General features: G+C 46.0%; 1 protein-coding gene across 2 annotated transcripts; it reads right to left on the reverse strand.

The window, feature by feature from the left end:
- On the reverse strand, nt 1-27867 carry LOC6542964 (protein Star). 2 transcript variants are annotated; one of them, XM_001968203.3, is made up of 5 exons: nt 26872-27867; nt 11221-12209; nt 2522-3009; nt 2274-2438; nt 1-2205 (listed from the first exon to the last, which is right to left on the reverse strand). In XM_001968203.3, exons 2-5 carry the CDS (start codon nt 12140-12142, stop codon nt 1978-1980), a joined length of 1803 nt encoding a protein of 600 aa, XP_001968239.1. In that variant the 5' UTR covers nt 12143-12209; nt 26872-27867; the 3' UTR covers nt 1-1977. The 2 variants fall into 2 exon arrangements, with proteins under 2 accessions (XP_001968239.1, XP_026834033.1); XM_026978232.1 differs by lacking the exon at nt 26872-27867 and adding an exon at nt 12339-12547.
- Nucleotides 27868-27881: the final 14 nt, after the last annotated feature.

The following is a 27881-nucleotide window of genomic DNA, read 5'->3' on the forward strand; positions in this document are numbered from 1 at the left end:
TTCATAAGTTTTTGATTCTTTATTTTTTATATTAACTATAAATTTTGTTTCTTAGTTTTACGCTCGCTGTAAATACAATTTCTAGTTCGATGTCGAGCTTAGCATGAGTTAGCCTTTGCTAGTGTGTGGTGTATGGTGAGGGCTTTTCTTGTTTCGTGGGGCGGATGCTGTGGGTTGATGTGGGATGGGTGCTATGGACAAGGCCGAATCGGATGGTAATCGGTATCGAATAGCCTACTTAAAATTTGGTTAAACGCTAATTTACACAAGATACAACTAAGTAGTTAGAATTAGGCTTAAAAAAACAGACATTAGCACTGTAACTGTACTTAGACTAAGTGATGTTTGTGATTTAGTCGCGTTTGTAGTTCTATAGTTCTGTAGTTCTGGTTGTGACGGATTCGAGTGTGGTAACTGAGTAACTGAGTGAAGACTGTGGCCCCTCATCAGCGGTAAGGCAAGTTTAACAGACGGCAATTGGTAACAACAAATGTTCGGCTAGTGACGGTTGCTGCTCAATGCTCTCTCTCTATGTACAACGATTTGAATATGAGTAATGCTTAGATTTTGGTTTTGTTTCAAGTCTAAGTCGAAGGCACTGATTCTCTACTCGGCTCTCAATTTAATATCTGTGTCTGGCTTAGTCTGTGTGCTAAGTGCTTCTGTTTTCTTCTTTTCTGGGCGGGCGAGGTGCAACGAGTTCGCGGCACTTGCAACAACTGTCACCGATCTCAGCTGCGTCCTAGTGTGCACATAAAAAAATAATACATCATGATTACTAAATGTAATAGAAATAAGAGTGGTTTACATTTAATTTCTTTGCGTTACATTTACATTTATTTACTTTGTTTATCCGCTAGTACATTTAGTACAAAAATGTGCATGAGTGTAGTGTGAGTGTTTTTGGGTGTTTTCTATTCGATCTTTGCTCTATTTCGTAATTTCTTTGTAATTTTCTCGCTGCCTCGTTTAGTAGTTTATTACTTCGATCTTCATTTTTGCTTGCATTAATTTAATGGTTCGCTTATGTTGTAACTATGAGTATGAGATGAGTTGAAAGCAGATTTTGCAAATGAGTTTACTACATATTTATTCGCTTGCGCTAGTGTGTGTATGTGTGTACAATGGTGGTGTTTATGTGTATGGATGTGCTTTGTTTGGTTCAATAATTTAATATAATTTAAATATTTTTGTATTTAGTTTTGCGCTGCTTGCGTTCCTTCGTTCCTACGTTTGGCGCCCGTTTAAACAATAATTTACGTTAGCTTTGTTTACTTATTGATTACTAGATAAAGCATTCGATATAACATAAACTTGCATAGATAGATACTTGGATAGTTTGTAGTAGATAGCCTAGCCGACCTAAGCCTAGTAGCAGAGCAGTTACAATAATTTCTCGTTCATAATCCGAACTCGCCGCGCCAGTTGCAATTTAATTTATACATCGAAAAGGGGCGGGCGTGCGCACTCTTAGATTAACATTCATTAGCATAGCTTATAGCAAATCATAATACGTTATATGCATATATGTATATAGTAATGTTGTGTTCTCATTCAACACAATTGTTCTGTGTACTCTGCTCGTACACGCGCACAAAAAACAATTTCGACAAAAAATAAGTGGAAATAATAACATAAAGTTGATATAATATGTTTTTGAGAGGGAAGGGGATTTGAGTTTTACAAAAACTAAGATTCTACTCGTACAATATATCATAATCGGTATACAGTATATTAAACGATATCGTTAGTGTAGCGTACGTATAGTAATAATTATCATTATAACATAGTGTTTCAGTTTGAGAGCTATACTGGTCTCTCGCTACTTCGCTACCAAGTGTTTGCTTGATTTCTTTCAGTAACTACTTTCATTGTTCGCTTTTCAACGCTTGTCTTCACTTCGATGTCGTCTGGTTTGATCCTTCGATCGATCCCAGTTTGATCCCTCGATCGGATCGTTCGTTGCGGTGGTCGAGCCTAGGGCGTCTTCAGCAGCAGGATATCTTTCTTGCGCGTGCGACTGGCGCTGGCATTGAGTCGCTGGTAGAAGTAGTTGCGCCCGATCTTGCGCTGCAGCTTGTAGGACTTGCCCGCCAGGAACCTGGTGATGTCCAGCACGTAATCGGCCACGTCCTCGTGATCCTCGAGCAAATGTATCGATATCACATCGATTTTGACTTTGTCGAAGGGCAGCGTCTGCAAGATCTGCAAGCGAAAAGTGAATCGTTTAGCGAAAGTGTCAAGCGAGCGAGTTAAGCTATTGGGTCACTCACCTCCAGCTCATGCCCCTGTACGCCCAGGCTGAGCAGATCGTATTCGGTGCGCTCACATGCCAGCATGATTGTGTAGAGCGGAAAGCATTTGACACGCGAGTTGAACCACGAGGTCTCCTCGTCGTGCAGACTATTGATGCGCACATCCTCGTTGTGTATGGTAATCTGCGAGCAAAAGCGGGAAAGCGGGGAGCATTAGTCACCGATCTGCGAGAGATCCGCATCTCAAGCCACTACTCACTACTCACCTCTTTGGGATAGGTATTGGGCGAAACACAGGCGTGCACCACCTGCATGCGCGCCCGCTGGGCATTCTGCTTGCGCAACGTGAAGTACCAGCGCGGCTCCGGCTCCACCAGCACGCCCATCCAGTTGAGCTGCTCGCTCAGCCAGGGCGCCGTGATGAGATGGGCGAGCGGACCGCTCAGCGACTGGATCACCGCTCCGTTCATCTTACCGCCCACCAGATCGGCCACGTAGTGGGCCAGTTGATCGGCTCCACTGCCGCTGCTGTTGCCACTACCGAATGTCGAGCTGGTGGCGGCGAGGCGCGGCGAGTTGGGCGGCGGACCCACGCCCACTGCTGCCGCGGCCGCGACCTTGGGCGACGCCTTGCCGAGATACTTGCCCATGTGGATCTGGCGCAGGAAATCAATTAGTGCGGGATCGTCTTGCGCAACGCCATTCAGCTCGTAGTCGCGCGACATGTTCAGCCGAAACTGCTGATGGCGAATCTCTGCAGGAGGAAAATCGAATCCAAAGATCAGTTCGAGTTGGTTTGGAGCAGTGGCGGTAATTGGATTTAATTAAAAGTTGTTGCACCACTGGACGCATGGCGTGTGTGGCTCAAACTCTGCCACGCTTCGCTGCCAATTGGAGCGCATTGACCACATTTGCATTGGCAAATGGGTGCGCTGCAAAAGAAGGGCAGCGCAGCTCAGGTAGCCACAATTCTTCCATATACACTATTCGGCTACAAACCTAATTAAGTTAGAAGAACCCTAGATTGCGAAATGAACTTGGTACTTTAAATGGAAAGAATTTTTGGTGAAATGCCATGTTAGTTTGGCATAAATTGTGTTCGCAGAGGTGGAATATGGCGGAGCAGGAGACCCCATTGAAGGTCGAGAGAAGGAAACAGCCACTTGGCAGCGCCGATGACCTCGCCTTGAAAGCGGCTCGACTCGCCATCGGCTTTTGGCCGGCCCATAAAGTATAATGAGCGCACGGCCTCTGATATTTAGCACATGACCCCATCATCCCCGCCCCCAACTGATTTTCCCCCGGCAGCGCCGTCCATTTGACTCATGTCAGAGCGGCCCAACCTGTCCATAAACCTTAGCAGCAAAAAGCCAGCGATTGGCGTACTTTGGCTTTAGTTGCCACACTCCGCACAGCCATATGTACGAGGTACTCACTTGGCTTTTATTTGCTTTTCACACTTTCCTTGTGCCAATTTCCACTTTTTGTTTCGTTTTAACTGGCCTCCGGCGAAACAAATCGTAAAAGCCAAAGGAATTAATATATATCAAGTGTGCTTGCGGCATTTTGTGGCAGCTTAAGAGTGCTTTAAGCCCTCCCACATGAACGGAAAGGTTCCCAAAGGCCAAGGCCTGAGATTTAAGGAAATTAGCTATTATTCCTAATGCCAAATGTCCAAAGTGAGTGCAGTACAAGTACTAACTACAAACAGATACACAGAGAAATAGCAATTAATTTAAGTGGAATGAAGTGTGCATGTGCCAAGTCAACATGAAAATCATGCCACTCTTGCTCCGAATAAATTTCCCAGAACCTTTACAAATTGAAATTATGAGCCAGTTGATTTAAATAAATCCGGCAAAGAGAAATGCGCCGTGGGCGGAAAGCGTGGCAAACATCTTGTCAATCGATCTTCCATTTCGGATTTCAGATTTCTGATTTCAGTTTTCGGATTTCAGATTTCGGCTACTTGTACGTCATTGTTTCTCGCTCCGGTTGGTCAGACGAATTCGCATCGTTATAGCCGCCTCGCCCAAAACCAAGTCGTTAACAAATATATATTTTTATATCTATTTTTTTGGTCGTTCAGCGCTCAGCGCTCAGCGCAAATGTGCCATGCAAATTTTGAGGCTAAAACTTTTATGTTTCGGTCACAAAATGGCCATAAAGTTTATTATAATGCATATACCAGCAGATAGGCGGCCAGCAAAAGTGAGGCAAAAACAGTTGCCGGCCGGCCAGTTGCCATTTGGACAAGCCACTATAATTTGGCCAAACGGCGGCGACATTTCTCTGTAATTTCCCACACGAGGGCCCGAAGACCAAGTGAAAACCTGCACTAATTAACACCAAAAGCCGATCTTGGTAGGGAAAGTGCCCGGCTTAGTGGGGGAGGTGGGGGGATTTATGCGGCCATTAGTCGTGGAAATCTGATAGCGATTTGATGTGCGGCCCGGTCTCGCGTTACCCAAAACGATTAGAAGTCGAATGAATTAGCCGATCGTCTGTCTACCAGCATACAGCACTCATCCCATAATGATCCTATCCCTCCGACAGATGTGCGATAAACTGGAGCGGCTGGAACCGCTGGAACCGTTAAATGCGAACACATGTAAATCCGATGTATAAGGCCGCAAATTAAGGCGACCGAAGGAATGGAATGAAATCTGCCCTCGGGCGCAGCAATTTCGGTGTCAAAAGCTGACATTTCTAATTTGCACAAGGGTGGCGGTGGCAGTGGCGATGTCGTTGTCGGTGGCAGGGGCAAGACAAATGACGGGGCAGGCCGCCGGTGGTACCGAAAATTATATTCAATGGCGGCGGATGGGACAACATTACCCAAAAGCAGTCCAGTCCAGGACTCCGTCTGGAGGAGCAACGTTTAATTGCGGTTAAGCGGCGGCAAACTTGAAGTTCCCTGGCCGTCCTCGGGCGGCGGCTTATTCAGATTACTCAGGGGTTCACACACAGGGCCACTCGCCACTCAACTCATTCGGATTCGGATTCGGGGGTAGTGCAAGACGGACTTGCGCTGCCAGTAGTGCACGCCCTATTCAATAATTCAACAAAGGCGGCCGGGGAAGGCAAATAAAGGCGGGGAGAAAGGCCCAGGTGAAACCCACAACTTTTTGTGCATTTTCAATTGCGGGTAAAAGTTTACTACACAGCCGTATACACTCATCGGAGGAATATAGTTTATAGCTCGCTGATAATTTGAGCAGCAAGCAGTTAACGCTATCGGGTAAAGTTTAAACATGGGGTATTTGCTCATTACTATTCCACTTTGAATGCCCAAAAACGCCTCCAACTTTGTTCAAAGTGTATGTCCATAGAGGACCAAAAACTTGATCGTTGTAGTTTCATAGTTCGGTTCGCTTCTTTTTTTTTTAGGGCACTGCGACGCGGCTGTCGTCGGGCAACGTTACCCTTGTTGTGTAATAAATCCACGGCCCGAGTCCGGGATCTGGAATGGCGTGCCCGCCATTAGCCCTGGGATCCGCATGTCCTATTGCCATTGCCTAGTATTGTTCCTAGTATAGTTCGGTTGGGCTGAGCTATTGATTTGTGCAGCGATTTCTGGTTCTTGTCTGGCCTGTAATTGCTCGTTGGCCGCTATTCAAAATGGCCTGTTTCCATGTTCTCTGCTCGTGAAAGGTTCCCATGTACACGTCTTGCATGTGGTAACAGAACAGGCAACGCAAGCGCTGATTTATTTAGCAAATAGGTCCAAGTGGGCCTAATCTATGTGGGTCGGATCTTAATCACCGCTGCAAAGCGCATTTAACTGTGGCGCAATGGAAAAGGCCAATGCAGGGCAAACTTGCACATCACGTGATCAGGTGTGAAATGCATTAAGTGGGTGGAAAAACAGAGGGAAAATTCGATATAAAGGCTTTAGTTGAAAAGAGCACCAGCTCAAATACAATGAAATATTTTATTAGGCATTGCCAAATAGGTGTTGACTAGCAATTCAGGCTGATATATGGCGGCGTGGCACTCGATATGATATATGACCCCATTGAGACGTGTCGAGAAACCTTTTGGCATAGTGAATGACCCCGTTTTATGCGTTAAACGTTCCCTTTAGCCATTAATCAACCCTGATTGAAATGTCTCTCGGCGAAATCCCGATAAAGCAGACACGAGGCCAGTTGTTCAGCCCCCGCTGCTGTTGTTTTTCTTATTAACCTTATCGCAGTGGGCACTTTCCCAAGCAGAACCCACACGACGCCTAAGAAACGGCGCAATTGCAATGCCACAAGGAGGGTTGCAAAACCCAGAACCCGAGACCCACATGCGGGTGGTGGCTCTTTGGAATGCGGGAAGGGAGGAAGAAGTGCCACATAAGAAGTGGTTCGCATAGTCATCGTGAGTCGCCGTGGCGCATGCTGTGATAATGCCATTTGAGCTTTGCTTTTCAAATTGAGCACTCGCTGCGCTTTTGACGCAGCTGATCATCTCCGCCGCGCCACTTGCACCACGGCGACGAACCGCCGACCATGCCACGCAGTCCAGACGACTCTGGACGACGCCTCTGCGGGGGTGGCTTTTCCCGGGCTGGGAGCCATGCAACAATGTTGGCAGTTGCACACGAAAATATGAATCACAAGGCGAACTGAGACGGTGGGGGGAGGACATCCGGTGGCTGGCAGGGGAGGTTGCTGGTACACTCGAAGAAACCGGGGCGGAAATCTAGTTGATAGTGGGCGGTAATCAACTGATAATGGGTCCCTTTGTCATGATCTATCATATCTAATACGACGTCATATTAATAGGGTAAATCATGCAAGCTAGCAACGGAATCCGATTTTATTTCAGATGTAGGATCAAAGTCCGTAGGATTAATAGTCTGCAAAGACTGGTTAGGAGCAGCCAGACTGTCGAGACCCCTCCTTTTCTGAACCCCCCAACAAACCCGCTGCGTGCCTAACTGGAATTAAGTCATTAGTGGATTGTGTGGTTGTGTATGGTTGTGTGTGTGCAATGGAGTTCAAGTTGTAAATTTCAATTAAAGTTGCAATTTGCAAATTGTCACCAGCGAAGGCCAGACGACAGTGACGACGACATCGTGTAATCACCGCGAAGTGCGAAGATAATGCCTTCCTAACATGATTAATGCTCCGACCTTTGGGGGCGTGTTATTAAACGCTCGGAATACACGGCAAGAAATAACTGGTGTGGATAGGTATTGCGATGGCACAATGAGTTATTACCCAATTCACAATTCTACTTCCTCGTTATCGAGCCATAAACATAGTTTCCAAAATGGGCTAATACGCTTTGAGGTGCTTGTTAGGGTCGTCCTCCTTTTTCGGCCACCGTCTGCTGTCAAAGGTGAGGCTAATGACACTGCACCTGGCCACCTGCGCACTCCCCCTTCGAGCCCCTTGTGCCCCTTTGGGAGTCACGAGCCATGTCAAAAGCAAGAGAAGAGCGGCAACGTCGCGGAGGCGCGGCATGGCGTGTGAAGATGGCTTCAGTAGTCACCAGTTGCCAATCAGTGAAAGCCAGCTAATCGATGGCTGAGTAATCACACGGCGTCGATAAGTAGGCTATGCTCGGATTATGGCGCAAGTCAATGCGATCCTAGGATGAAGCAAATGGAATTGGGTGCCGGATATTGGAGGAACTCAGACATTATGGGACTTAGCCATGTGTTTGGCAGTGAATAGCAATGGTAACAAGTTGCTTACACCCGTAATTTAGTGGAACAAGTTCTGAAATCGAAGCAGCTATTACAACCGATTCGGCAGTGGCAAAGTATCGAAAAACATTCGAGTGGCATAACCAGCAGAGAAATGGCAGTTCGCTAACCTCGCTCTATAAATATGGCAATAATTAATAGTTCGTCATCATATAAACCCCTAATTAACAGAGCTTTTAAATAATAGCTATGCTGATTGCAAGTGCTTTGATTCATTTACCATATAACTAATGGCTTGGTTTTATTGACCAACTTTCCGAGTGGATAAACAATCTAGTTCCAATGCCCGGCTAATTATAGTTAGTAATAGTTTTCTATACATTCCCTTCTCGAGAAGGCTTGATTACCCTTTCAGAACGATGCTTTCCCAGGGAAGGCTCACCACACGCCGATTTCAAAATGCCGCCAAACTTCAAATGCTCTTTCCGATTCCAAATCTCTCCCCAGAGAAAACCGAGAAGTGCTTCGGTCATTGCAACAATCAAGACGGGAACGTGACTGCTACAACGAGTCTAGGGATTGGATTGGCCACCATTATATTGTGGTCATGGGAAGTACGGAAGAACCGAACCGAACTGAACTGAACTGAACTGAAGAAGTGGCAACAAAATGCGGCCGAGGCTGAATTTGTAACAAGAAGAGCGTAGGCAAGCAGAAAAAATGATTGTGAGAGTTGGCATTTGGTATTTGGTAGCTTGGTAGCTGGGTGGGTTGGTTCTGTAAAGTCATGGTCAGAGGTTTAGCAGCTCGGGAATTTCGGTGAGTAGGGGCGCACGCATTCCATTCCAAAATTTGTCACTTTAATAAGCGCATTTCGGTTCGCTTTGGTCTGTCAAGTGCATGATTTGAAGAAATTTCGATTCGAGCGGCACAAAGCTTCCACTTTTCAACCTCAACCTCAACCTTTGTCGCTCCGCACGGAACGTGTTCAGTTTATAACCACTCCGCTTTTGTAAGGGGAATCAGAAGAGGTTCGGGAGGCAGAATGGAATGCCTAATTTATGTTTATTTCTGTTTATGAATCCGTTCGCTCGTATAAACCTAATAGAGCCATCAATGAGCCATAAAAATGGGTCTGTCCAGCAGCAAAGTCAGTCGACAAGTGACACGCCCAAGTGGAGACTTGGTCATCCAATCCCAGTGGCATCCAATCAAATGAGACCCCAGAGAGGCCCATTCAGTCTAGTCGACGTGGCGACGAAAAACAAAAGAGTCGGATATTACAGTCAATAAGTTGTTGAATTATAACCCCTTGAGCACTTAACTGAGTGCATGAAACTACAAATTTATAGCAAAAAATCAGCTGCAATCATCGTTTCGATTTATACAGTTTTTATTGGCCATAAACCACAAGGAAAAAAGTAAACAAGTCAAGCCATGGAACCCATAATAATTTTCACATTTAATAAACTTGCAGTATCATTTAAAGATTCACCAACTTCCAGCAACTCTTCAAAAAAGTGTATTTATCTAAATCTGCAGTATCCATCAGCGATTAAAGCTGGCAAGCAAAAGTGACTAATCCCAAGAACTTTGGTTATTCCACTTCCACTAGCGATCAGCTGGAAATAACTAAATTCCCGAAGAATTTGCATAACATTTGCACACTTAAACCGAATAAGCGGAAGATGGCAAGAAGTTGGCGCTACGGAAGAAGTCTTTGGCCCAAAGGAAGCGAATCGAACGTCAACGTCAAAGCGAAAATTGCCAACACCCGAGTGGAATTTTAAAATGCCTCTCAAGAAGTGTGGATGTTCACCTCCCCAGCTGCCACAACAATGGACTGACATTGATTTTTTGGGTCTGGTCTGGGTGTTTACACTTAGTGGCCCTTAGTCACTCGCGGGCCACATGAATCACTCAATAATACTCCGGCGCCAGAGCTGACGATCCATCGACGGCAAGCTCACATCATATGCAAAACAATTTCGCTTGTAGAATGCTTTCCGCTTTCATTGAGCGCCAGTCGCTGGCCAGCCAAATGGCAACCCAAATTAAGCAAATTTATTCTGCACTTTCGTACTAGTCTGGAGACCAGATCGCGACGAAAATTTACACAGGCCCTCTCCGCTCGACGGGCTGTAATTCGGTCTCGGCGACAACAAAATATTTCAGCGAATTAAAAGAAATTGCCCCATCCGACTGCTGTCCGGACTATAATGCAGATAGATGGATGGCCAAGCCAACTAAGCTAGTTGAGGATGCGTCATCTCCGGATCTAGATAGGTCACAAGGTTTACGATGCGGATCATTCAAGGGAAGGCTTCGTGGAAGCGATTGAGCTCACAACCCTGTGCTTCTTGCATTCAACTGCTGTCTTATCGAAACCAAATATTTGCAACACCATGCCCTTATCGAATGCTTCTAAAAAGTTGATTAACTGCCGAGGAATGTGCATTTCCGTACGGTTAGGCGTAGCCACATTCCAAGAAACTCGATAAGATTAGCGTTCTAGCGTGGAGATTTCTTCGTTACAATACTTTCTTTTCAGTTTTGGGAGTAACTACACAGTTTTCATAACGAATTTCATTGTAATTCTAAGAGAGAGCACGCCATAATTCTCTTGCTGCTAAACAGCTATTTAAACTCTTCTAGTTGGTCAACCAGCCACAATGGCTCCGCATTGCTGCCACACAAGAGTATTAGATATTCCGCCGACGTTGGAGCGGCTGCCTTTGAAACGGTGGAGCCATCGGTGCTTCCAGCACGTGTCTGGGCTGCCTCATCGATGGCAACGTTTTGGGGCAATGACAACACAGCGCAGCACAACGCAACACAAACAGAAACAGCAGCGACAGCTGCGATGTTGCCTGTTGCCAAGCGATTGCTGACAGGAAGCGCCACTGCGCCAGCCAACGCAGCAAACACGCCCACGCCAAAAAGATATTGGCAAACGAAAAAATGCAGACCTTCATATGACGAGTATATGTGAACTCCGGGGGAAGGAGCCAGCGATCTATGACAAAAGATGCGCCACTGGCCAGTTTAGATGACGCGTAAACTAATCTCGAAAGTGTGCCCATTACCGGGAAAGGACAACCTTTCAGGAACGAAATACAAAATAAAAAAAAAGAAAAAAAAGGAAACGGATCTGCAGCAAAGGCAAACACAGCCTACATCCGGTGGAAAAAATTGTGTTTGTGTTTCGGGCAAGGAGCCGAACGAGCGCAAAAAACAGATGACATATGCCAGAGATATCAAATGTTAATAAGTAAACACTGGACAGGATAGAGGATATAGAGGCTATAGAAGAGGACTCACCTGTCGTGTCCATGTAAACTATTAAAGTGGCGAATACTGTCGCGAAGGAGAGCAGGCACAGGGCGATGGGCAATAGCTGGCGATAGGGCGAGGGATTCAGTCGTGGATCTAGCTTCTTCGCCTTGCAGGATCCCGATCCGCCAGAGCCGCCACCTCCTCCGCCGCCCGCACAACCCGCTGCCGTGAGGTGGTGATGGTGGTGGTGGTGATGGTGCTGCTGCTGGTGCTGGTGGTGCTGTCTGTGCGGATGCTGGATCTGTTGCGGAGATGTTCTCGCCCGGGACTCCATGCCAGTGGACTTCTGGCAGCAGTGCAGCTGCTGCTGCAGCGCCTGTGGCAGCCTGGTGGGCGTGGAGAGGGGCGAGGACACTGTGCTGACCGACGGCGAGCTGATCACGCTGCTCAGATCGCTCTGGTCACCTCCTCCTCCGTCTTGGTGGTGGTGCCTGCTCGCCGCCGTCGCCGAGGTCGTCGATGTGTTTTTGTGGCGCTGCTGCACATGATCCGTCTCATCGGTGCCACAGTCTTTGGTTGGTTGCCGGGTCTCCCGCTCCGTCTCCTTCTGCTTCTCCTGCTGGCCAAAGTTCACCTCGTCCACATCGTCGCACTCGATGTCATCGTCGTCGTCCACCGCCGCGTAGTTCGTTCGCACGGGCAGCGTTTTCCTGGACTCCGGACTGATGGCGGGGCTTGAGGGACTGGGCGTGACTTGCTGGTGGACTCCGCTCAGGGTTCCCGATCCTCCGCCGGCGCAGCTTCTGCTCAGCGTGAACTTCTTGGGCGCGGCCTTGGGATGCCGGCGGCTCTGTGTCGTCGATCGCTGCTGGTGATGATTACTACTGGTGTTGTGCTCCTCCTGCTCCGCCTGATGCAGCTGCTCCACCGCCAGCGCTGGATGCGGCGAGAACTTTTGCTGCGACATGACTCCTGTGTGGGTTCCTTCAGTCTCGTGTGCCTCCTGGTTGAGAGTCCTCTTCTACAGCCGCATCCTGGAAGAGAAGAGCCAAAGAGAAGAATCCAATTAGTGCCAAATCGAAAACTAATTTCATAAGGTGCATTGAACTTAGGCATCATCATCATAATCATCATCTTCATCATCCCCATCCCAGCATCCTTACAGCCAGCTCTCCATATGTCTGGCAATCTTTTGTCTGCTCCTTTGCTCCTGCTGCCGTCTGAACTTATTCCCATTTTTATGAATAGGCAAAAATACAGTCCGAAAAAACCAAAAACTAAGACGAACCCAGCCAGACCCAGACTCGAACTCAAATTCAAACCCAGACCCGAACCCGAACCCGAACCCAGACCGAACCCAAGAGCAAAAGTCGCTCCAAGACGGAGGCCCGAAGAAATTGAATACAAAACTCCACCACCTGTCAAAAATCGAGCGACTGCCAGACAAAGCCGGGTGCGAAAGGGACGGCCGGGCGCAGAGCGAGCGAGAGGGAGCGGGAGCGGTTGATTGCCAAAGAATTTCAACAACAACGCGAGGTATTTTGTGAACCAAATTAAAAAAGACACAGAACGAGAGCAGTCGAACTGGCGAGCTGGCTGCGGAGGGGTGAAAATGCATTGCAGCGAGGCATGAGAATTATAAATGGAAAAGCATTGAAGACGAAGACGGCCGAGGGAAAGGGAGGCGGTCGAGCGGAGCAGGAGGGCCTCCAAGGAGGCGGAGGGCCTCAGTGGCAATGCCAGCCGTTTTGTGAACCGCAGTGGGTACCTACAGCATGTTCGGCACAATTGTGCGTTCTAGGCTTTCTTCTCCTTACAATGGCTAACCCGAAATCAATCAGTTCATCAGTCGTGGAAAAGATCAAAAACCGTTTTCGATACTCCGAATACTACTCCCTAATGCAATGGCATAAGTCCAAGTTATTGAGCTCTTAACTTTCAAACTATAATACGCCATTATCAAGAACCGATATTTCCCAACTTGTCACGGTCGCTCCTAAAAGTGTGACCTCTGCTGTATGGGCGTACTGCCGTGTACTTGTGCGCCTGCGCAACAGACGCGCGAACGAGAGAAGCCATGCTCGGCTCAAGCGGGAGCGAGTGAAAGGGCAAGCTGTGCGAGTGGAATCGAGTTCATCAACTGGCAGTGGAAACAGCAGATGTTTTTCCAATGCTCGGCGGCTGTTGCTGCTCCGGCTCTTATTCATTTCATCCTTGCCCTGCCCCCAAAAACCAAAAAAAGGTATGCACAAATTAACGAGAGATTTGTAATGGAACAGGCAACAGGCAGGGATTGCAGTGTAGTTCAATGCTGGCTATTAGAACATCCATCTATCTTTGCTCTCCATCACATAATCTTCAAACCAGAAAATAGCTTTTGGTATTATTAATCACTACATGTCCCATATGATCCAACATAGAGTATTTGATCACCTCTTCAGACCTGATTCCATTCATGTAATGCCTCCTCTGAGTTTTTGCTGTATAAAGCATAACGTCTCCTGCTTCGGACGTTGTAGTATTTTTTATCTGGCTCGTAAAGCTCCCTTGTGCTAAGGGCAAGGCTGCCATCCATCCACAGCAGAGTCGGAATAAGAATCAGAGTATGAATCGGATCGGATCGACTTGCTGACCAGCAGGAGCAGAGTCGAGGTTGCAGTGACTTATGTGGATGCCGCCGCGAGGCATTCGCGCATTCATTATCCATTACGCGTGCGCCCGGCTCTCGGTTCTTGGGATCCCCATTCTTAACCCGACTGCCCCGCGATTCTCCCTGGAGAGCGGAATATGTTTTGTGTGTTTTGATTTGCTGGAATTTATTGAAACATATCCCAGCGAAGCCGGGTCTTCGGGGCCCGTGATTAAATGGCCTGGATGCTGGTTGGATGCTCGCATTTAATGATACTCTTCCCAGCCGTCGTTCGTTAAACGATATAGTTCCTGGAATGCGCCAGGCTTAAATGGGTCCATCTGGGAGATAGGTCGGGCGTCTGCAGGTTGCAATTGCAAGTGGGCAGAATGGAAGCCATTAAATCTCTAAGAGAGCAGTCCATTTAATCGATACGAAGCGTGTTATTAGCCACTTAAAGTTGTTTCAAATAATTCCATTACCATTATTACAAATTAATTCGATTTTTCGTTGTAGTGCTTGATTACTTGAGTTTTTCCCACACCTGTCGGCTTTTAAATCCTATTCTACACACTTTCTGCCAAACGATTTTCATGATTTCGAACAATTAAGATGCATTTTCACAGCTCTGAAAGAAACTTCAAGTTTATGGACGCGTTTAATGGGCTTTTAATTCAGTAATTAGCTGGCCCCGTCTTTGATTTGCAGTGCGTAAATAAAGCGCCCTGAAATCGAATTGAAACGAAGCGAAAAACTTTGAAGTCGAATGGAAGAGGGCCCTCAGATACATAGTATTTGTATCTGCAGGCGGTCGGTGTGGCGTGTGATTTACGGCATGTCGCAGCGCATGAAATCGATCGATTTGAGAGAGCGCTTGGAGAAAAACAACAAAATGGGAAATCAGAGGGAGCCGACAGCACACGGATATATCTATGCATCTATAGCTATGTATGTATCTATGGATGTATCTGTATCCGAACAGCTATCAATAGCTGTGTGCGCGCTTTTGCCGGCGTCGCTTTCATTGATGCTGCCCTTTTTTGTGTCTGCTGGCTGTCTGGGAAATCGTGGACTTGGCAACAACATCTATATAGCCGTCTATATATTCTGTGACACAGCCACCTCCCAGTTGGCGCCACTGGAGGGGTCACCACAAGATTTACGTGAAATGGGGGCAAGAGATTTGGGCGAGCAAGGCGATTTAGACCCTGCAATTTCTGCGTTTGGCATGGTGCAACATATTTTGCGGCCCCAGTTCCGAGAATCGCCAAGCCAAGCTGAACAAACAACAAAATCAGGAGGGGAAATGGAAAGGAAAGGTGAGCCAAGGTGGGACAAGGTGGCATAAACACGGAGCGAAACCAGAGCCTACTTATGAACAGTTTCTTTGTTCGCCCATCCTCAGCGTTAAATGTGTAGTTGGATGAATCGTGACCCACAAATCTTTTTTAATATGACCCGGTCGGACCGCTGATTTATTTTTCTGTGTGTACGAAGGAGCAGCAGCAGAGAAAGAACCAGCGAGCGAACATGCCACAATAATGTTTTGCGGTTAATGATCGTGCGATGCGAGGTTCGTATAAATGTAACACAAAGCCAGAAAGAGAGGGCGAACGGCACAAGACATTTTGATAAAACATTTACAAACGCACTCAAGCAGAACTCCATCATCCCGGCCAACACAGTTAGAGGAAGGTATAGCCACCAGGCCGAGTTCTACAAAAAAAACCCAGAACAGGAGAGACAAGAAGCGTTGACGATGGGCAGCCAAGTAAGAAAAAGGCAGGCAGCTCGTAGAATTATTCTGCTACGCTTTTAACCATATGGTTTATTTATACAAAAACAGCAACAGCGCCGCACCGGAGGAACAAGATCAAGAAATGGAAGGCGTCCAGGCCACTCGCCAACATTGGTAACAACAAAGTGGCAGACAATAAAAATGCAATTCTAAAAGGCCAGCAATAACAACAGCTTGGCGTTCGTTGCACATAGGAATTCCTCGTCTTATACACTTGGCACTGGGAAGTCCCAGGCAAACGAGCTGGCCAAGCGATCTGGTGGATACGAAAGTCAATCGAGGCGGAATTCCTTTCGAAAAACAAGAGGTTATGCAAGGAGAAAGGCGGGCGAGCTCTGGCAATGTTATTCAGATAAACAACTTTTTTGCTTATCACTTTATATCGCTGCAGTGCTAGATAACCTATGCCCTTAATTTTCCTAAATATGTACATCCTAAAAAGGCACACTCCCAATTGTTTCCGTAAGGAGCCACATAAATAACTGCACCATTCCTGTCAGATAAACACACAATCGCCTCAAGTGACCGACCCTCAAGATTCGCCAGGCGGTTCCCTAAAAAGTTGTTGAAATTCTCCAATTGCTGCAATTGTTTCGAGTACTCGCCCTTAGCAGGATCCTCCCCTCACTTAGTTTTTTCTCTGATGACTACTTAGAAACGAGCTACCCCGCTGGACAAGAGCTCAGCTCCGCCAGGCTGAACGCGCTAATGAAAAAATTGCTCTCGCCAGGTAAGGCAAGAAGGTATTTCGGAAATTTATTGGTAGCACACAGAAACGTGAAAAAATACGAAATGTGTGGCATATGCTGCACACTTGGTCTGAGGCAACTGGCCACAGGGACTTGCCACTTGCATCTCGGACCTGTGTGGTCGTCGAGGCGGCGTTGACTTATCTTGGCTTGTTTATCGGCCAGCGTCGTCGGCGTCGTCGTTTTAATTGTTTGTGCCCGAGGCGTCGGTTTGTAGGAGTTGGCCAGCCCGAAAAGTTGGCCGACAGCAGCTACAACGGTTATTCAGCAAGTCGTTCTAGTAAATTAGCACATAAAAATGCGGCTGGAAAGTTGCCAAATAAAATGCGGCAGTCGCAGTTGAGGAATCTAGGGTAAGTCGGGAATGGCAAATGGGTTCCATTGCAGCCGCTGCTATTTTATTGCACTCGCCTTTGCATGTCGGGAATTTATTACCAAAAAGGCAGCAGGGGGCCAGAAGCCGGGCTCCTTGGCAGTTGCTTCGGTTCCCGGACAGCTGGCGTGTGCCAGGGCTAAGGAGGTGCCCTGCAGGACTCCATGCATATGCAATTCATGGCATTGCATGCGAGAATTGGCGGGACACTTTGATTTCGCCCCCTTAAGCAGATCCATCAGGCGAAGGTGGCCCACGACAGGAGCAGTCTGAAGGCCCAGGAAGCCACGAAGCCAGGAAGCCAAAAGCGCTTATCTTAATGAGAAGTTGACGTGCCTGCATGCCACAATACCAACTCGGTTGGGGCATGAAAATTGCCTTAATGTGCCGGCAGATGCCCAAAAAATAATATTTATGCGCCTCAATAAACTTGTGGGAGTTACTTGGCCAATTACACCATAACTTGGGCCATTGATTGTTTACTTTAGTTGCTCTCCCTGGGCGGAGGCCATAAATTGCACCCATTGATGATGAGAGTTTCATTTGTTGACTTCAACTATAACAATATTTTTCGCTGGCTATGGTTTGTTGATATCCCATGACATTTGTTTAGAGTGAAAATTTCGATAGAATTTCCATGAAGCTCCCAATTTACGGGCAACGGATGTCTGGATCTTACAGGCATGACATAACTATCTAATCGCTGGTCTATTTTTAGTTAGGAACGCACTTCCCATGTGTGATTAAATTTCCTCAATTAACTAACTTAACTGCGAATTACACTGGCCCGCGGTCAGCTGCAGAATTATGCAATGTTCATCTCGGCATAATTTCGCAATTAAATTGAAGTCCATAATCTATCCCACATCATCGCAGTCAATTGCCAGCGCGTACTCACATTTCCAGGGAATCAGAACGTTATATTAATTTGAACCCCTCGCATCCACGAGTTGTTTAATGTTTATGCCGCCGCAGTTGCTGACGTGACTGCATCCAACCAAAGCTCAATGAAGCAGCAGCTCGAAAGTGCAGTAAACGCCGAAAGGTACAGTGGGCTCCGAAAAACATAAACTCACTTCCAGTTTGGCATAAAGCCCAAATATCAAAACCGAAATTCGGAAATAGTACCTAGGATCTTGCTGAGAATGATCTGCTTCGAACTTTTACCGAACACATTTCGTTTTTGAAGCTTCACTGTACTCAAAAGGCAAAAGGGGCAAGCATCGTGTAATGAGCAGCACGCACAAAATGCATAGAAATGGAAATGGATCAAGAGCAGCAGATACACTGCACATGGAGGAGCGGCAGATGCAGATGCAGATGCAGATACAGATACACCATACAGGTCAAGCAGGTACAAATGCAACAAGCGTTCGCTCGGCTGATTAGAAAGAGCGGGCACTATTTGTTGGAAACATAAACAATATTTGATGGCTGCGCTCCGACTTTTCCGACTACAATAGTGACTGTGCCCACAATGATGATGATGATGATGATGATGCGTCGACGGTGGTGGCTGCTTCTTGTGTATCTACACATGCATGACGAATGCGAAGAACCCCGGAGAACGGCGATCGAAACAGAGAGCCTGGCATAATAATTCACTTAATCAGGCTTGAGCGGATTTACCAACTCGGCACATTTATCACGGTAAAAGACACGAAAAATGCCGAAAAGAAGGCAGCAAAATTGGCCAGACCAGACCAGCAGATAGTAGACAAATTGCTGCTGATAAGCGGCAGCAGCAGGCAACAGGAAAATCGGTGAAAAATCAAGGGAAGATGGCTAAGTGGATGCGGGCCCGTTTAGGCAGGTGAAAAATGGAAATTGAGATTATGTTTAAGAGAAATCCTCGCCCTCACTCCATGAGTTTCCCAACCACCGGGAACCAGGAAAAGTACACTCCATCTCAAACACATGTCGCTCCTATTTTCCTTTTGGGCAAAACGGAAGAAGTCTTTGGCATGCATGAATGGGCAGAAAAACAAGAGAATTGAAGACATAGGAAAAGCAAGAAAACTCAAGTGGAAAATTTTCACTAGGATGCGTGGTCGAGAGATGAGAGCGATCCGAAAGGCAGGGTTTTGTGTGTTTGCATGTGCATTTCGGTTTCTGTTTTTGTTTGCAACACGTTCACTGCATGCCACGTTGCCTGACTTCACATTCAAATGGCATGACATTTCACATTTCTGGACGGATTCCGATTTTAAATGGAATCGCTCAAATTGCAGACTAAGCTTGGCCCAAAAAATAATGGATAATGCAGGGATTTACCAGGAAATAGCGCCCGTAAAATAATAAGGGGCATCTTTTTAAAATGAGCAAGACTGAGGGGAAAAAAAGGCAGCTGCTGAAGTATATGAACAAGTATACAAAACAGGGAAACACACTATTGAATATACAATTTTGAAGATTTTCCATTCATACTTACAAAAGTCGCATGGCTATATCCACTGATTCAATCCTCCTTTACATAAAACCTCCCTTAACTTTTCAGACGCCATTTTTTCTTCGCAATGAAAGTTCCTTCCATCGATTGCATAAATCGCAAAAGCGCCAGGAAACCGAAGCCGGCACACAAATGGTAATAAATGTCAGTCAAAGTGCAGGGAATGGGCCAGAGGAGAGCCGAGCCCAAGGATCAGGGAGCAGCACAAAGAAGTCGCAATCGAAGTCGGTTCGTGTCAATAAATCGAAATGTAAACTCAATTTACAAAATTGAAATTGAAGCGGGCCGCACGCAGAGGGTTAAACGCAATGCGATTCCGACAGGGAGCGGCGCACCTGCGCATGATGTCCTGCTCCTGCTCCTGGTCCTTGTCCTGGTTCTGGACTCTGGACTTTGGACGGGTTCATCCTCTTCCCTGGCTGAGCGAAAATCAAAACAGCTCGAGGGGGAAACGAGTTAAAGGCGATGGGACACTGATTCCTGCTGCACTGCCTTTAGTATTTATCAATTAATCGCTTAAATGTTAATAAGACCGTTGATATATCTGGCAAATATCACAGGAAGTTCTATTCAAATTATAATTTTGAGCAGAAATTCATATTCGGCACCACCGCTGTGCCGCCGAAAACGAGGTGTGTGACCTTTTTCCGCGCATTTGGCGTTGCTGTAACTCAGCTTTTCTTCGTCGTTTTCAGTTTTTTTAGGTTGACGTGTGCGAAGCATTAAGTAAAAGCAGCAACAACACAGCGACTATGAAATTCGCATAAAAGTCTGGGAAAAGTAAAACGGTTTACGTGCGGATTACAAAAGAGCGATGGCTGGGCGGACGGGAGGGGAAGGGAAGGGAAGCGAAGCAAAATAAACCGGGCAAAATCAAATAAAACAAAACTCCATTTTCGCAACCCGCCTGTAATCCATATACAGCCACTATATGTAGCTGTGTAGTGGGAAATCTGCAGGGGCACGTGCGTTCGAGGCCTTCAAGGCGTTCAACTCTGGTCAAGCGACGGAGTGGGTCGGCGGTAATTAGTGGAGCTAATGACAGGTGCCTCGGGCGGTGTCTGCCACCGGGTGGCACCTTAATTCGCCAAAAACGATGGATTTCGCTTATCAATGCTTGGCTCGTGTGTGAGACGGAGCAGGATAATGGTTCCTGAGTTGATGTGGCTGCGAGTGATGTGGCGCATTGAACCCAGACGATGGGGCGTGGAAAAAAGGGAGGAACTGGGTTCCGGGGAAGGGGGAGGGGTAGGGAAAGGGCACTGGAGCGGAGTGTAGCCAAGCGGTGCATGTGCAGCGGCTTGTTGCAGGCGGCAGCAGGAAGCCAACAAATTACGGCCGGGCCACTCATCATCAGGTGGTGCGACACGTCGAGTGATTGAGTGCACAGAAAAAAAAGAATGTGCAAGAATTGAGATATTTTAAGATAACACTGAGAGTTATTTAAAAATATGAATTTACTTAGGCTGGACTTTTCAGATTAAGCGCTTTATATGGCCACCTGAGATGAGGTCTTTGCTCGCAACATCGAATTTATTACTTTACAAATCGCTCGAGATTAATCTCAGTGCACAGCGAGTAGAACAAAACTAAGAGACGAGTTAGCTTCGCTTGGCGGTAATTTAGTTCAACTGCCAGCCATGACACATTTTTACGGGCCTTTCTGGAGCGCAACTGACTGACTGCCGTGGTGCATAATTGAAATTGAAGTTGAGGCAGCAAAATGGCGACGACGCTTTTAATTGAACTTAAACTGTACTAACGGCACATTTCCCAGCCTAAAACCATTTTCCAACTAACTTTGAGTACATTTAAATGTCGTTTGTGCCCCGTCATTGTCGTATTTATATGATTGGAGGCGAGTTCTGTTCGGTTATCTCGGCTGGAACTTGATTTTGGGGGCCCCTCCCCAACTCTTAAGAAGTTGTTAAAGTTTTACCACCGCAAACCGACAAAAATGGGGAAAGGAAGAGTAATAACAACCATGACAAAACTGAGAAAACTTTGAAACTGTCTTCGCGAACAGTGCCTTGTGTACATTTCGATCGGGGGGTGTTCCTAAACCTCGATATAGAACTTAATAGCTGCGTTTATTTGGAAAACACAGGGCATTTTGATTATTTTACCCCTGAAAATGCCCACTGCCTACGCCACTGTTTCCAGCTTTTATTTTCGTTGTGCTGAAGACTTCTTCCGACTTTATTTCGCCTGCTATCCGTATCATTTCCTACACAACACACCTTCGCCATCCAGCCATCCAACCATCCAACCTTCCAACCATCCAGCCATCCATATACCATCCATCTCTGGTTCTTCTTGGTTATTTTTTCCGTTTTCTGTTTTTGTTTTGGCAGCCACAACTTCTTTGGCTTTGCCATTGAGCGAAAGACAGAAGAAACAGACTTTGCTGTGGTCTAGAAAAAACTTGTAACCACAAAAGTTTGTATTTCAAAGCAACCACACTGTGATTCTTCTGTGGCTCTTCCACCTCTTACTCTTTTTCTGCCTCTTGGCCGCTTTGTTTGTTGTTGTTTTGGGGACGGCGACACTTGGATATCTCTTTTTTGGTCGGATTTCTGTATCTGTGCGGTTCATTGTTATAATTATGGGAATTATTATTGTGGTTTTCACTCGGCTTTACCTTTTTCAAAGAGGGAACTGAGAACTGGTTTTAAGGCCCAGAGAAGAAGAACCAGCATTTTGATGTAATCGATAAGAAAAGTGTCTGGGAATCCTAAAGCTGCACTATAGTCTGCTTTTTATCGTTTTCCCCGAAAATGCCGAGACAATTCCAGAAGTCGAGCAGAGATGCTCATCAGCAAATTGCGAATTAATTTGTGTATAGCCCATTGAAATTAGTTGTTTACTTAAGGCGGCGAAGATCCCGGCCAGAAATTGTTTACACCTCGCGGAGGATGAAGAGCCAAAATAGATGGAAATGGTTTGTGTTATGTGCCCCCACAACAGGTAACGCTGATTGATCGGGGCACTGCTAAACACAAATCAAAGCTAATATTCTTTATGGACTTCTCGGAAACAACCTTATCGCGACTAACGAGTTGGGTCAACAAGCCAACAAGCCAATCAGCCAACAAGCCAATGCCAGCAATAGATTGCAGTGCCCGTCGATAGGGCTTACAACTCCAGTTCCCACACCTCATAAAGTTCGCTAAGTGAATCATTAAACAAATTATAAATTAGTACGCCAGTTATAAATAGCGGCAGAATAATACATAAGTAAATAGCCCGATCTATGGCACATAGGGGTATGTTTGTACGCATAACAAGGGGCACCGAAACCGAAGCACCTACAAAGTAGGTAAACACGCTGTATATGTCCATCAATGTTGTGTAAATATTGGCGCAGTGAGTTAGTGTAGGTGGCTATGAAAAGCTGCACCACCCACAGGCATTCGCTCGAGAACCGCGTCCATGTAGTTGGGCTCCCTCTGCGATCGGATGGTTAGTCAGCTGTTTGCTCTGGATAACGATATGATGAGTGGGATCCATTCCGGTGAATGGATTTCGCAGGTTAATATTGACTACTCAGTGCCTTCAGGGGGAAATTTTATAAATATTTTATAGAATGCGTAAGGTTTGTAAAGTGTTTCAGCATTAATCATTTTCCATTTAAGAGATCTCAGAGATTCCAAAGTTCTGGAGAACAGCATTATGAACCGTTAATTGTACTAAGAATCATAAAGCCATAAATCAATTTTGCCTATAATATTTAATGCGTTAACAACCCTTCCAAAATATTCACTGATTATCGCTCCATTATCACCTGACGTCACAGACCACAAAACCAACCGCAAAAAGGCGAAAAAGAAGACCGCATTCGATCTTAAGTTCATAACACCATTCCCATTCATTATTTCATTCATGAATGTAGCTCGATTTATTCCGAGCACTGCATTGGCGTAAGCAAACAAAAACAATTGTCCGAATACCACTGTAAATCAGATCGATGCGATCCATTAACAGGGCAATAAGTAACCATTTATTGCATTATGGAAATTGTTTAGCGAAAAGTGAATTTTCCAATGAAATTGGCCCAGACAGACAAGTAAATAAATGCCAAACGGATTTCGCTCAGACACATTGTGTCGCTATAGCGACGCAGCTATAGAGAGGCCAATAGATGATCTTGGCAATGATATATGGGCTATACATACATGTATGTATGGCCATCTCTCCCTCCATCTGCTTGCTCGAAATTATTAATTGAGAAAATGTGTAGAGCAGTCAGCACATATGTATGTACTTGCGCATCCGAGGTATTCGGGAGCAAATTTCACAACTCGAGAAAAGAAAAGATAATGACTCAACTCAATCCGAGCTGCTGCGCCGCTACACTGCCTACTTTCAATATTTTGTGTTGACGCCAGCGAGAAATTTAGCCCACAAATAGCAACCAATTGACAACAGTAAAACATGGCCAAATATGTACCAAGCCGGCCCATGACGTAAGCGCCCCACGGTAGCTGCATAAATGGCAAAAACTAGCGAGCACAAGAGGCAAAGCGCTGCATCGAATACGGATTACCCTCGCCACTGATATGACTGATGTGTTTCCAAAGACTGATGTTTCCAAATGACGATACAATGAATATGACCAAGTGCGTGCGATCAAAGACTTCGAGCTGGGTACTTGAAATATATATCATTCAAGTTTTCCACATAACTGTGGCTATTACTTTTAAGACCTTTAATGTGGTTAATGGCGTTGATTGTGATGAATGTCATAATGCAAAATACAAATAACCACTGAAAGCCTTTTGGCACGATTGTTGGGATTCACAAGACATTGTAGGGTATCCAAAGCCGTGCAAAATTAACATGGGTCTTGATTTATTAGCAGCAGACAAGGACGGACATAGAGTCGCGAATTACAACGTAAGCCGATGGCGTATTCGCACCCACATACACGTGATATAGAAGAAAAAACCGTATTCATTCACAGAGCAATGAAATTGGGTGTCGTTTTGGGATCGATTCAGATTTCAGATATCTGCTGGTGTAGATGAATCAATTAAATGGCAAAAGAACGAGCCAACTTGGTTGACCAAACTTGGACAAAAGGAGTGGCCACCTAACGGATGTGAGAATGGGACGAAAGCGAATTTAGTCATCTACGATATTTCTGCACGAATCAATCACCGATTGTGCCATTCATTCACTTTGGGCCTTACTCACACATGTCACTCACTTTGTGCTCCGTTTTTGCCCGTTGAGTGGGAGATCGATGCAAAATTGCCACCGCACTCCTCACTCCTCGGCGAATCGTACTACTTCTCTATTGGCTTCGTCTCGCTCCCACTCTCACCCTCTCGCTCGCTCCCAATTGCACGTGTTGGGGCCGCTGCAGCAGAAACAACAACAAAAGAATCGACGCCGACAGCGGATTTTGTTGGATTTTATTTTTGGGTCTTGGGGCTTCTCCGCTTTTATATTCTTCTTTATGTCTTTCCGATTTTGGAGGTAGCTCGCCATGTGAAAGGAAATAATTACTTTATTTGTTGATTCTGTGTGTATGCGTACAGTAGGGCTCGGAATAATAAGGGAGTAGCAAATATTGTTATTATTGAAACATATAATAGATACCGAAATGTTGAATTTTTCAGATCCAAATAAATACATGATATCTAAATTTCATCAAGATCGTACTAAACATAAACTAAATATGCGAATATATTTTTCGGAACACCCCTACTTTTTTGGCCGCCTCTGTTTCGCCTATTATGAATGTGTGAGCAAGATTGCTGTTATGGCCGTGTTGGCTTTCGGTTGATTTGGCTGCCTCTTTTTCTCTGTTGCCAGCTGGGCTGCATTTCAAACAATTTGGAAATTCGAAATTGTTTGCAAGCTTTTATTGGCCAATGCTGCTTTTTCTAAACAATAATTAACAGTAAATGAAAACGGGCAGAAAACGCGAGAGGCCTGTTGCGGCTTGTAGGTCAAGAAGCATTAGTTGGGCAAAGGTATGGGCCATTATTTCCTAGTCGTTGCTATTATTCTGGCCACTGTTGCAATGGCTCCATCTAACGGTGCCTCCCTGCCGCATAATGACGCCTAATTGGCCAGACGGAGATCAGAATCGCTGAAATCACTGAAATCACAGAAATCAGAGATCGCCAATTGAGAAAGTGAGATCAGTGACAAATTACGCGCGCAATTTGAGCGCAGCTTTAAGCGGGCACATCCGCTTTGCACAGACGCGCAGTGCAGAACATTAGACAAATTTGCACATTTAATCAAAGGCAATTGTTTAATTGGTCAATTGCGGCCAGTAACTGGAGTACGAGCCAGGAAATGGCAACGGAACAAGTGCGAAATCAAGATAGCAGAGGATGGGACACCTACGCTTAGCACATGTGACATTAGAAACAGTCTTAACAATTGTCAAACTTAACTCCGACTGTAAGTTCTACTTGGGTCACAGGCAACTCAACTGGGGGCAGTTAGAGACCGCTCTTTATCGGGGCTCTCTATTTACGTTTCCAGAGTGGGATGGCAATAGCCAGGCATGGAAAGACAGTCGTCAAGTGCGACTCTTGCTGCTGTTTTCGCTGTGGCCCCTGCACTTCCTACTAGGAAATTCCCCAGAACTCGGAATTATGTGCAGCAGCAGCGCTGGCAAGTGTCATTTGAGACCCAACACACAAAGAGACAAACAGCAGCTGCTCCCCAGTGGACTTGTGTGTGTGCCGGAGAGTGGATTTTATTTGAAATTCAAACTCTTTTTATGGTGCCCACTGATTACAGGGTACACGAGGGTATGATGCACTTAAGTAAGAGCGGGAAGGATAGAAAGGACGGGGTTTGAGAAACTAACAAAATCACGCTCTGTAATATTTGCTTTTTGCTTGAACAACCAAACCAGTTCCCTAAGTGGTATCAACTTGTCGAACCAGCAGTAACTTCATTTCCTCCCCGGATTACCAGTAAAAATCGTTAAAATCGCAGTCGCAACAGCTGTAGGAAAACTATAAACCACTTTGGGAAATGCGTTTGGGATGGGGTGAATATGGCAACGCCTTTTGCGGCCCTCTAAGCCCTGGGATGAACTTTTGTGCTCGATTTCCAGTTGCCAAAAAGCGCCGGAAATTGCTGGCAACTGTCGGCGGTCGCCAGATCGTCGGCATATGAATATGTATATCTGCACCCTTTTTGTATGGAAAATCAACCTGATTCGCCGGCACAGCGGCGAAAATTACATAATCGACGGGCAAATGGAAGCAGTCATATCGAAATTGTGCCAAATTGCAACTGCAGATGATAATAAAAATGATTTAGTTCTCCCCCAGTGAGATGTTCCTATTACTCGAGCAATTTTCTGGAATCAGCGGGTGGCTAATTTCGCCCGATTTTCTCTGTTTCAGCAGCCAGGGAAAACATTTCAATTCTTTCATTTTTTCTGGTTTTCTCGGGCCACCAACAGAGGTTTTCTGTAGTTTATCGGGTTTCCCGAGGGTTTTTCCTCGTCGGCTACCTGCGAATACCTGCCCCGAAAAAGAGGCGTGGGAATCGCCGAACATACACGAGGTGCAGAGTTGGGAAATCGGGAAAATTGCAATTGCAGGACGTGTGAAAATGTGCGGAAGACAGGAAACGTGGCCCGTGGGCCGAGACCACTGGCAGATTTCCCGGAACGGCCTTGGCCAATGGGAAAGCGATTTTCCCTTGATTTGAACTCACCTTTTTCGGCAAAGAGGCAAGTATAGATGTTTCGTATCCGTAAAACGACGCTCCAAGCCTCCAGAAGAATTCTACACACACGCGCTGGCTATTGAACCGTCTGTTTTGAAGTCGAGGACGAATTTTCGCACTGTTGATTTACGTTTCTCGTTGGTTTGGTTTAACAATTTCCTTTTGGAACATTTATTTGCACACAATTATTTATTAAATGCCGCACACACACACAGGTGATCGATTGGCCGTGTGTGGTTGTGTTGTTTACGTACGTGTGTGTGTGCGTAGAGCACGCCTCGCACACACTGACAAAAATTCATTCACGATACGGTGATCACGATCTTCGCTCTCGCTCGCTCACTCATGGTGTTTTTGTGTTGAAAATCCAAGAGAAAAATAATACTATGTGAAGCGCAGACGAAAGACGCACAAAGTTAAGTTATTAACGTGTGTTGTTGTTTTTCGTTGCTACTGGATGTTTTCTGCTGCTGTCGCCTTGTATTTACTTAATTTCATATTCATATTTCGACCATGGTTTTCTTTTCTCCGTTGCTTTTCCTTCTACCTGTGCTTTAGTTAAACGAACACACAAAAACAACACACACGCACGCACACCACACTCCGCGCACACACACACTCACGCACGCACGAAACGAGAGACGCAAAGGTAAAGTGGTAAAGTGTGTGCAAGAAAAAGCGACAAGAAACGGAACGGAACCAACGGAACCCGTATATATGCACGCGCTCTTTGATTCAATGGCGATGTCGGTTTCGACTGCACTCGGTGTGTTTGTGCTCCTATATTTCCCAGTTTCCTCTTGTTTGGCAGTCCAAGTGTTGCTAATTGCTGGCGAATTTTCCTTTTGGCCTCCGTAGCACTCGCGACGTTACGATTTTTCGACGTTTGATGCGCGGGCGGAGAGCAGACAAGCGTCGGGTTGAAATAGTTGGGACAGAGTGTGACCGCAGCGCCATCGCCGAGTTATACCGTCCGGCTGCGGCAAATGCCATAGATA

Source organism: Drosophila erecta, unplaced genomic scaffold (assembly GCF_003286155.1).
Source record: "Drosophila erecta strain 14021-0224.00,06,07 unplaced genomic scaffold, DereRS2 tig00000055-arrow-pilon, whole genome shotgun sequence".
NCBI lineage: Eukaryota > Metazoa > Arthropoda > Insecta > Diptera > Drosophilidae > Drosophila > Drosophila erecta.

What these genes read in the sequence shown, in the direction of transcription:
- LOC6542964 (XM_001968203.3), bottom strand. Translation starts at nt 12,142, where the DNA reads ATGTCGCAGCAAAAGTTCTCGCCGCATCCAGCGCTGGCGGTGGAGCAG. An exon ending in CCAATACCTATCCCAAAGAG is followed by an intron (nt 2,439 to 2,521) that starts GTGAGTAGTGAG and finishes TTTTGCTCGCAG; the next exon opens with ATTACCATACACAACGAGGA. An exon ending in TACAGGGGCATGAGCTGGAG is followed by an intron (nt 2,206 to 2,273) that starts GTGAGTGACCCA and finishes TTTCGCTTGCAG; the next exon opens with ATCTTGCAGACGCTGCCCTT.